General features: G+C 38.4%; 1 protein-coding gene across 4 annotated transcripts; it reads left to right on the top strand.

The window, feature by feature from the left end:
* Positions 1–623: 623 nt before the first annotated feature.
* On the top strand, positions 624–4,583 carry LOC140988991 (probable pectate lyase 8). 4 transcript variants are annotated; one of them, XM_073458136.1, is made up of 7 exons: positions 624–675; positions 748–925; positions 1,937–2,014; positions 2,852–3,494; positions 3,585–3,688; positions 3,778–3,916; positions 4,013–4,583. In XM_073458136.1, the coding sequence occupies exons 2-7, from the start codon at positions 813–815 to the stop codon at positions 4,232–4,234; spliced, it is 1,299 nt and encodes a 432-aa protein (XP_073314237.1). In that variant the 5' UTR covers positions 624–675; positions 748–812; the 3' UTR covers positions 4,235–4,583. The 4 variants fall into 4 exon arrangements, with proteins under 4 accessions (XP_073314237.1, XP_073314239.1, XP_073314236.1 ...); XM_073458138.1 differs by lacking the exon at positions 624–675 and adding an exon at positions 1,154–1,195 and having other exon boundaries at positions 688–943; XM_073458135.1 differs by lacking the exon at positions 624–675 and having other exon boundaries at positions 688–925.
* Positions 4,584–11,320: the final 6,737 nt, after the last annotated feature.

Genomic DNA, 11,320 nt, shown 5'->3' with positions numbered 1-11,320 from the left:
GATGTGATAATTTTTTAGTAAATTGAAAAAAATGGATAATTACGCTCGAAATTTGTATTTACATCATTTTTTTGAAAGATGGGATCAAATATTACTTTTTGTATTAGATATTTGACAAAACAAATGAGATTCTTTGTAAAATACCAGGTCTCTAAAACACACACACATATATATATGTGTGTGCCTATATATATATATATATATATTGTGACGGAACCCGCAATCGATCCGCTATCTTTCGGATACATATGGGGCAAATCCTCAAGTTTAATACACTAATTAGTAAAATCGTGTCAATTGAATAAGGCAAAAAATTGTGTGAGACGGTCTCACGGGTCGTATTTTGTGATACAGATCTCTTATTTGGGTCATCCATGAAAAAGTATTACTTTTTAAGCTAAGAGTATTACTTTTTATTGTGAATATCGGTAGGGTTGACCCGTCTCACAGATAATTAAAAATTCGTTAGAGTGTCTCACAAAAGACATACTCATTGAATAAATCGCATAAAACAAGTTATGTATCACATGTTCGGCCGAAAAGGTATATAATTTTATATTAACTTGATGTAATGGTGCTTGTGAGTAATTTTAACCGATGTTGGGAGTTAGTTGACGGCCGTTAATATTAACCTTTTACAAGTGTCGCAGTCTATAAAAGAGCTGAAGCCGTTAGGTGTGGGTTAGTGGTCTTCTTCATTCTCCCTCGCCTGAATTCATCTCTCAGAGTTCTCCCTCCTCTTTTCAGCTTTCTTTTTTCACACTAAAACAGAGAGCAAGAGGAAGAGAGTTTAGAAAAAGTCGGCGTACGTAATGGCAATGGGAGCTTCGGAAAAATGGCTGCGGCCTCTGTTTTCTTTGCTGCTGCTCGTGCTTTTCGTCGGATCAATGGCAAGAGTTCACAAAAACGAATCCCGAAGTTTCAGGTTTTTCTTTAGTCCTCTGTGACTCCATTTCCCTAAAGAATCTGCTAGAAATGAGTTTGTTTCGTTTCCTTTGCATTTTGAGTGATTTCTTCTATATTGTTGAATCCTGAATAGTTCCAATTTTTTTACGATTCTTTTTTTCTTCTATTTAATTGATTTATTTTTTACGGAGGAATTCATGCCCGTATATCTCATTTCTATTGTTATTCTGCAATGTTGTGGAAAAAGAGCACAGTTGCAGAGCTCTCCAAACTCGACAATGGCGGCGAGGTGAGAAACCATTCCACTTTCCATTCTAACTAAACCTCAGCCGTTCATATTTCCCTCTTCCGCATTCATCAAATTCCATCCTTCAGATCTCCTTCCCATTCCCGAACCAGTAACCACCGTCGTACTCGCTCTCTAGTCTCTACACATCCAAAGTATAAACAATCCCAGCCGTTGAGACCCCTTGTTCCATATCAGATCTCATCCGTTTATTAATTAATACGCAACTGCCATTGGATCTCCATGCTTAACAAAATCCCCATCTTTCCCAAATCACCCACGCACAATTAACGAATCCCATGCCATTCCACTCATATGGTAATGGCATGGCCTATAGTGTTCAAGGGTATAGCCGTAGTTTCATCACTTCATTCCCAAAGAAGTAGTTAACAGTTGGTTGTCTCTCTCTCCCTGTGTGGACTAAAAAGCACTTTTTTGACTGTTTTATGTGTCATCCAATGTTTGTGCACGCTCACTTCCACTGCATTGAACACTGTCTTCCGTTCCTTTTTCTGTTTTTGTCTCAAAATCATGTTATATTCTCGCTAATATCTCAAATTTGGAACGTAATTGTAACAAATAAATCATGTCTAACTTTAGTTAAATAATAATATAATCAATATATGTGGATGACTAATATATAAAATTGCTCTATAAGATATACTTTTTTTGGAAAGTTGTGATTTATATAACAAACGGTGGATGTACAATAAATCTTTATGGGTTAATTTTGCAATGCTTTAGGTGGGAAGGAATTGACGAGGGTGCTTTGAATGAGCATGCGGTGGATGACCCGGATGAGGTCGCAAAAATGGTTGAAATGTGGGTGATTTTTCATTAACTCTCTTTATTTCGGATCAAGATCCTCTGCTCGGCAAACCCACAGCAGTGGATGCTATGCACCTTGTTTTAGTCCCAACACTATTAAAATAAAATTATTTTTTAAAAAAATTGATATTTTTATATTTTAATTATTTCAAAATCAAAATTATATTTTTTATATTAAAATATGTGATTAATAATCTAATTTAAAGTTACAATTTTATTTTTGGTTATAAATATATATTGTGGGAGTAAAATGACATCTCTCTTATTATTTTTTCTTTTATAATTTTTTCAACTCTTTTTTTAAAAAAATATTAATAAAAATTTAATTTTTTGTTACAAATATGTGATTCCGAACGAACAAGAAAAAACGACGATACATTCAATTTTTTTAATATTATAGTTATTTTTAAAAAAACTATTTTCTCTTTTTTTTTATCTTGTTAATTTTATATTTAAAAATTAAAATTTTATTAATCACATATTTGTAACAAAAATAATTGCACAACCGATGGGTAGTTAGATACGTGTATTTTGCGCCATTTGATACTCTAATATTGGCTTCTGCGATTTCGAATTAAAAAAAAAAACCTTTATTTAGGTTTTTCACTGACTTTTCTTTCTTTACTGGACTTGATAAAGTCAAAATTGTTATTTGATTTTGTTCACTTTAATTTGGATTTTTTTGGAACTTTCATTTAGCAGCCGCGCTTATTCTGTACAATTAGATCGTTTATATCATAAAATCAAATATCTTAATTGAATTTTTAGTTCACAAGTAACCCAACAGGATAAGACAGTTCAGATTAAATTAAATTTTATTTTAAAAAATAGGGCCACTCGGAACAGCACAGAGAGGCGAAATCTTGGATATTTCTCCTGTGGAACTGGTAACCCTATTGATGACTGTTGGCGTTGTGATCCTAACTGGCAGAGAAACCGCAAGAGACTTGCTGACTGTGGTATTGGTTTTGGGCGTAATGCCGCTGGCGGACGTGATGGCCGATTCTATGTTGTCACTGATTCTGGTGATGATGACCCTGTCAACCCCAGGCCCGGCACTTTACGTTATGCTGTTATCCAGGAGGAACCTCTTTGGATAGTGTTCAAGCGCGACATGATTATTACTTTGAAGCAAGAGCTCATAATGAACAGCTTTAAGACCATAGATGGTCGCGGAGTCAATGTTCACATTGCCAATGGAGGCTGCATCACAGTCCAATTCATTACCAATGTGATTATTCATGGGCTGCACATTCACGACTGTAAGCCGACAGGAAACGCAATGGTGCGGAGCTCACCATCACATTATGGTTGGAGGACGACGGCTGATGGTGATGCCATTTCTATCTTTGGCTCGAGCCATATTTGGGTCGATCATAACTCGCTCTCTAACTGTGCTGACGGCCTTGTAGATGCTGTCATGGGCTCTACTGCCATCACCATTTCAAACAATTATTTTACCCATCATAATGAGGTTTGCATACTTGATATGGCTCTTCTTCATTGCTTGCATACAAGATTGTTCTTGCATTATACCAATGAAGCGGCCTATCTTTTGAAACAGGTTATGCTGTTGGGTCATAGCGATTCTTATGTCAGAGACAAGCAAATGCAAGTGACCATCGCATATAATCATTTCGGGGAAGGCCTCATTCAAAGAATGCCAAGGTAAATTCATTCTCGAAATGCTTTATCTAAAAATGAGCGAGATCTATGCGTAGTATTTGCTTCATCAAATCATCTTCTGAAAACTACAGGTGCAGACTTGGATACTTTCACGTTGTGAACAATGACTACACTCATTGGGAGATGTATGCCATCGGTGGAAGTGCAAACCCCACAATCAACAGCCAAGGCAACAGATATCTTGCACCAGCCAATCCTTTTGCAAAAGAGGTAGCGCGATGTTGTGTTGTTCTCTGCTCAGAGAAATATGTGATTAAAAACAAGCGCAAGACGTTGTACTCTGTATTTATGAATTGTTTTTATCAGGTGACAAAGAGGGTAGATACAGCTGAGAGTAAATGGAAGGGTTGGAACTGGAGATCAGCAGGTGACCTGATGTTGAATGGAGCTTATTTCACTCCATCTGGAGCCGGAGCTTCGGCCAGCTATGCTAGAGCTTCAAGCTTAGGTGCCAAGTCTTCCTCCATGGTTGGATCTATCACTTCTGGTGCTGGAGTTCTTGGTTGCCGGCCCGGCCGCCAGTGCTAAAAGTCACTACTTATAACATCAAAAAGAAAAGTGTGTCCTTATTTCTTCGTTTTTGTGATTGTCTTATCATTGGCAAGTGTACATTTTTTTACACATGTCAAATATTTCTCCCCCATCCATCTGCATCTCATTATTGTGCAACCTAGGCGTGCTTTTTGAAGCAGATACGCAAGTGTTGTTGTGCTGTATTAGTACACAGAATTGTGTTGGCTTTTGGTCTTTCACTGGAACTAAATGGTATACATTAGTTTCTTGTTTCCCTTGTGTTAGGTTACTCGAGTCATACAAGATGTAACGAGACTATCAAAATTCGAGTTATGGAAAATACAATGAGTGCCCTTTTCTTTAATTTGCTGCTTTGTTATCACACATATGTTTTGACTTCATTAACCACTTGTTTGGTTCCATCTTTCGCTGTTTCTGCAGCCTCTATTACCTTTCCACACGTTTCTTTGTCAATCTTGGCCTATTTGGTCCCTTTTTTTAATTACAAGATTTAAATATAACAAAAGGGAATTTAAAATTTTTGTCTGATTATTATATATTTATTATAATTTTTTTAAAAAAAGGAGAAGATACAATTTTAAATTACAAGTTTACAACTCACTTTTAGAGATGGCCTTGAAGCAGATACAAATCCACTTGAAATCAACATACTTTCGGACAATGACAGCTTTACAAATGCTGAGAAAAAATGCAAGAAATACAATTGTCATTTGCGTATTCCATTTCTTTTAAAGTCGTTTGATTATTTTATTTTTAGAGAAAATTGCATTTTTTATTTTACATATTTATCACTTTACAATTTTAGTTATATGTGTTTTTCAAATTTCATTATTATTATGTTATTTATATATCTTTCGATTATGTACATTTTTTTGTTATTTTTCATTAGAAATATTGATATAACACTAGTGTTACAACTGTGTCACATCAATGACACATACTAAAATTTCAAAAAAAAAAATAAAAATAACAGAGTAAGACTGAGATTTGACAATACAAAAAATCAAAATCGCAAAAGAAATAACAATTTTTTCTTAATTTTATTATCAGTAAATTATGTAATTAGAGACGTTTCGTTGTCAATCGATTTGTCTTAAATATATTTAATTCATTGCTGAAATTTTTTGACAAGTTAATCATCATATTTTGATGATAAATCTTCTCAAGTTTAACTGTATTATTTTAAAAATATGAAATTTATTTGTATGTATATCATATTACATATACACATTATATGCATGAATGCATATTCGAAAGATGAAATCATATTATATACAGTGCATTGTGAACTAATATAATATAATATAAACAGGAAAATTGTAATTTTAGTTCTATATTTTTGCTTGTTTTAAGTTTTAGTTTTATAATTTGTCAAATTTCGGTTTTCGCATAGTAACTTATATTTATTTTTGGTTTTGAACTTTTTTGCTTGAAACCATTAAATTCATCGAATATGATTTATTTGACAATGATTCTTTCTTATGTGATACATGTGACGAGAATAAAGCTAATATTGCTCGCATTAAAATTCACCTGATAAAAAATAGAGTGGGTCTCATGTGAGACCGTCTAACGGAATGTGAAACGGGTCAATCCTACCGATATTCACTATAAAAAGTAATACTTTTTCATGAATGACCCAAATAAGAGATCCGTCTCACAAATACTACCCGTGAGATCATCTCACACAAGTTTTTGCCAAAAAAATAATAATAATCAATAAGACATCCAAAACATTGAAAATGGAGAAAAAAATTTGTTCTTTCCTTTTATTTTTGTTTATGTATATTTTAATGTTTATAATATAAACTTTATTTTTGCGCCGCGTAGAAGAGAGATGCTTTATATATACTAGGATCATACGTAATTATTTTTTTATCTTGTATTTGAGTAGTTATCTTGTGAGACGGTCTCACGAATCTTTATTTGTGAGACGGGTCAATCATACCGATACTTACAATAAAAAATAATAATCTTAGCATAAAAATTAATATTTTTTCATGGATGACCAAATAAGATATCCGTCTCACAAAATACGACCCATGAGACCGTCTCACATAAGTTTTTGCCTTTTTATTTTTTTTTTATTGCTCCTTATTTTACGGACTCTCATCTTCTTTTAGCTTTTTTTTAAAAAAAAATTCAAGTTATCGTGGAGGATTTATCGTTTTTGTTGGATAAGTTATCAAATAAATAATACGTTAATTACTTTAAAAAAATGGTAGTAATTGTAATTTTGTAATGGTCATACCAAGCTATTTATTTATTTTAAGATCCTGCTTTATAATATAGTGTGCATTTGTATATAAAGGTTTCGATAATAAAATGAGAATTAATTGTAATTTTGAACAAGATTTCACCAAACCAATTAGAAGTCAAAAATTATTTATATACCCACACATATATATAAGGGATATCACATTTGGTAGACATTTTATTACCGACTAAAATTTGTTACCATAATCTTACATAATCCAAACCAAATATATTTGATATATTGCATCCCTCCATGATTCCACCTTTTTCCTTGAGATTTTCAAATAATAAAAAAGTAAAAAAAAACATAAACAAGAAACCAAAAACTTTGACAAAGAAAAAAAAAACAAAAAAAAGTTCAACATGCCACCCAAAATCTGGATCTTTCCTCTGGTTTTAGCCGTAACCCTTCACTGCCTCTCCATGCAAACCTCCTCTCTGGCCATTGACGCGGGCGGAAAGCCTGTACTGGTTCACATTACCAACGCCATGCCTGCAAAGAATCTGCCCCATATCGATATGAAGATTCGAGTCGTCGGCGGAGATTTTTTACCATCTGTTTCACTGAGCCGCGGCCAAGAATATCAGCTGAAAGCTATAGAAAGTTGATACTCACGGGAAATTTAAGGTCCGATTCCGGCGAGTGTCACTAATCCAGACGCAGGCTTTGAAATTGTCCTGAGCTTGAAATCACAAATAAAACCGTTAGAAGGGGGCCAGGAGGGTGTCCTGGCGTAGCCCCTCCGACGCTCAAGTCAGAGACTGAGGATATATGGGGGGAGCAGCTAAAGGCGCTGCTGAAAACAATATAGTGAATGAATAATCATACGCTAAAACCTGATATTTATAGGAGAATACATGGGCTACTCATGGGCCCTTCACCTGTGGGCCTTAGAGATGGGCCGGCAGTCTGGGCCTGATCTTGATGGGCTTATCCATGGGGTATCACCAGTCTCCCCCTCCCGAGTCGAACTGAATCGTAGGTTCAAAGTTCGATTAATTGTGTTGTCCTTAGTTTATCGGCGATGAGGACCTACCGTGCCAGAGAAATTAATTTCGTTTGTCGTTAATGAACAATGTTTGCCGCTGCGAAAATTACGAGGATCGACCTGCCCGGTGTCGTGGGGGTTTGGGGGCAACGCCCCCAAAAGCTCTTCAGAAATAATCACTCGCAAGGGTGAGGGCGTGCACTTTCTTTTTGTCGTTCGTCAGTCTCCACAGGTTTAGAAGTGAATCAAATCATATCGCAATCTTGTCCTGAAAAGAAAGATATCAAATCGCAATCATGTTCTGAAAGGAAAGATTTGGTTGGACTTCCCCTATAAATAGATGTCCCCTCCTCACTTTAATTTCACTTCTCCCCTACTCAATTTCCTACTCCTTTTCACTAGAGCTCTCCCGCCCACGCCTCCTCCACACGCTCCTCCCTCGCTCGACCGCCCGTGCGCCTTGCGCTCTCACTTTCACAGCAGTCGCATCGAGCGTTCATCTGCACAGCACCGTCCTCGCCAAGCACGTTTGCCGCGCTGACATCCTTGTACTCGTCGCCGGCTCATCCTCACGGACCTATCTTTTGAGTATTTTGCACGTCTCATCCGGGTCAGTTCTCTCCCTTATTTGTTTAGTTAACTTCGAAATCATGTCTTCCTCCGATTATAAGTCTAGTTCCTCGAGTGACTCCGATAGGTCTAGCGGGTCTAGTGAATCTAGTGAGTCTAGCCAGAGTAGGGCTTCCCTAGCTGATCCTGAATTTACCCTCGATTCCCATGAGGAGGAAGTCAACACCCCCAGTCGTCCCGGTAAGGAAGTTCGTCACGTGACCCAACAAATGAACATATCTGACGCAGATAATTTATGGTACGGTCATTTGTCATCCCACATCCCTCCTGGTAGCAAGTCAAAACTTAGGACTTTGTGGCACATTCCTTCCTCTCACCAAATCATCATTCCTAGCCCAGAGGACCGACCCTATCTAGCCCCTAAGGGCTATTATACCTTTTTTCAGCATCACTTTGATGCAGGTCTTCGCTTTCCCCTGTGCGATTTCCTTCAAGAATTAAGCAAGTACTATCAGGTGCATTTAGGTTTACTCACTCCCAACGCTCTCCGCTTAATAAGCTGTTTTGCTGTGTTATTCCGGGCCCTGAACCTCCCTCTGAATTGCACCACCTTCTCCTACTTCTTAGTTCTGTCCCGATCAAAAGAAGGACCTTTTTATGTGACCTCCCGGTCTAGTCACAAACTCTTCGATGGGGCTCCCAGTCATGTGAAGGACTGGAAAAAATATTTCTTTTTTGTTCAACCGCCTAAGGAATTGACCTGTTTCACGGATTGGTACCCTACTTTCACCAAGCCTAAATTTTCCAAGGATTACAAAAAAGATAAGGAGTATCTGCAGATAATGAGTGTATTAGGAGATCGATGCTTTAGTATTCCCCAACTCCTGTCTGAAGATCTCCTATGTCACGCCGGGTTGAGTCCTGCGAAAATTAAGCTGAAGGAGAATGCCGGTAGATATTCTCGCCTCTTCACCCTTTTTATCTCTCTTTTGCCTATTGCGTTCTTTGATAATATTCTCATTCGATTTCCTGTTCTTACTTGCAGGTGTTAGAGTCATGAATGCTGCATTGCTTCGCGAGATTGCGAAAAAGAAGGCTGGGAGTTCATCATCCGTTCCCCAGAAGTCAGTCGTTCCAGCAATCACGATGGGCACGAAAGGAGACTGTCATGCTGCTGAGAAGAAGAAAACAGGCTCTTGCTCTACTACTATGAAGAGGCCTGCTGGCTCCCCTACTGCCGTGAAGAAGAAGGCATGCACGTCCTCTTCCGCTCCAAAGCGAGCATCCTCTCCGCCTCCTCGAGCCAAGTCGCCACCTCAGTCTAGTAAGAAGAAGACACCCACTGATCCTAGCCCATCGGTCTCGCAGCATGGTAAACGTAAGATTTCTGAGATCTCAATTGTATCAGTCTCTTCTCCAGAAGGGTCCGAGTCAGACGAGGGGCCTCCCCCTGAATCGGCGGTGCATCCTCTATACACCTCGGACTCGGCCATCGTGGGACGGGGTCCTACTCATCTGGCTCATAAGATAATGTATCAGCTTCCTTCCGACGCGAATGCAGCGTTCATGAGTTCACTGGGGTGGTCTGAACTCGCTCGTCGGACATGCAGCAGTATCACTGAGGTACCTTTCTCCCTCCAGTTTTTAGATTGATGTCCACCATATGTATAATTTTATTATCGTCTTTTCACTCTTGTTTGCTTATCCAGGGCATGATGTACTTAGGGGAGTTGGTGGAGCGTGCTAACGACACTCGATCTACCGCCTGCCAAGACTTACGCGAGGGCAAGGCTCTTCGTGAACAGCTCCAGGCTACTATTGACGAGATGAAAGTGACGCATGCTAAGGAGCTTTCGGAATCCCAAGCTCGAGGTGACGAGCTTCTGAAGGAGAAACAGGAGTTTTTGAAAGAGAAACAGGAGCTTCAGCGACTGACAGAGGATCATGCGAAGGAGAACCAGAGGTTGAAGGAAGAGTTAAAGACTGCTCGAGCTGAAGCAGCACAAATCCGTAGGGACCTCAAGGACGCCAAGGCGCAACACGCTTCTGAAGCCTCTTCATTCAAGGAAGAATTCCTCAAATCAGAGGAGTTCAATGAGATCTGCGCCCCTAAAGCTTTTCACTACTTGGAGGTGGGTTTCGAGGGTGCAGTCGGCCTCTTCAAGGCTCAGGGCTATCCTCCACCAGGCGCCCCTACCGATTTCATAGACATTGAGAGCTTCGTAGCGAGTCTCCCCCCTGATTCTTATACAGAGCTTCTTTACTTATGTTATTTTTTCATTTACGCAGACATTGTAGGCCTTTGGGCCATATTCTGTTATTTTCTGCACTGCTTTACGTTCCGTAGTGTTATGCAACTTTTGAAATGCTTACATTTGGTTATTTCTTTTGGCGCACTTTTGGAATGTATGAACTAGCTTTTTGCAACATTGAATATTTTGCATATGAATTCACTGCTTCTTCTGAATTTATCTATGATAATTCTAAACCACCAGGGTGAATAAAATCAACTGAGCGCGAATCCTTCTGCTAGACGATGCCTTAGCAGAGAGTTGAAAATTCAACACCTTCCCCATCATCTAACTCCTCTGCGAGGTGATACCTTAGCAGGAAAATAAAAATTCAACATCTCAACCATCTAACTCCCCTGCGAGGGGATACCTCAGCATGAAAATAAAAATTCAATACTCCCACCCTCTAACTCCTCTGCTAGGTGATACTTTAGCAGGAAAATAAAAATTCAACACTCCCACCTTCTAACTCCTTTGCTAGGCGATGCTCTAGTAGGAAAATTTTATTTTTCTCCTGCACTCTGCTCCTCTACTAGGCGATGCCTTAGTAGAAAAATTTAATTTTTCTCCTGCACTCTGCTCCTCTACTAGGCGATGCCTTAGTAGGAAAATGAAATTCTTCTCCTGCACTCTGCTCCTCTACTAGGCGATGTCTTAGTAGGAAAATTTAATTTTTCTCCTGCACTCTGCTCCTCTACTAGGCGATGCCTTAGTAGGAAAATTTAATTTTTCTCACCCTCACAATGCAACAACTTTCATGAATTGAAAAGAAGAACTTGATTTTATTGAATTCCAACGGATTACATAGAGAAATTCAGAAAATAAAATACATCAACGATAGAATCAAGAATAATACTTCCTAAGGTGATAAGCATTCCAAGGCCTCTTCAAAGCCTTGCCTTGTGCATTCTCCAAGTAATAGGCTCCAGAGCTCAGGCTCTCGATCACTTTGAAGGGACCCTCCCACTTTGGGT

Source organism: Primulina huaijiensis, chromosome 11, assembly GCF_012295235.1.
Source record: "Primulina huaijiensis isolate GDHJ02 chromosome 11, ASM1229523v2, whole genome shotgun sequence".
NCBI classification, from domain to species: Eukaryota; Viridiplantae; Streptophyta; class Magnoliopsida; order Lamiales; family Gesneriaceae; genus Primulina; species Primulina huaijiensis.
The sequence above is the reverse complement of the archived record's forward strand: the minus strand, read 5'-3'. Positions and strand labels throughout refer to the sequence as shown.

Coding starts and splice junctions, on each gene's coding strand:
- LOC140988991 (XM_073458138.1), top strand. CDS start 813: ATGGCAATGGGAGCTTCGGAAAAATGGCTGCGGCCTCTGTTTTCTTTG. Junction 1,196..1,936: donor AACTCGACAATGGCGGCGAG/GTGAGAAACCAT, acceptor GCAATGCTTTAG/GTGGGAAGGAATTGACGAGG. Junction 3,495..3,584: donor ATTTTACCCATCATAATGAG/GTTTGCATACTT, acceptor CTTTTGAAACAG/GTTATGCTGTTGGGTCATAG.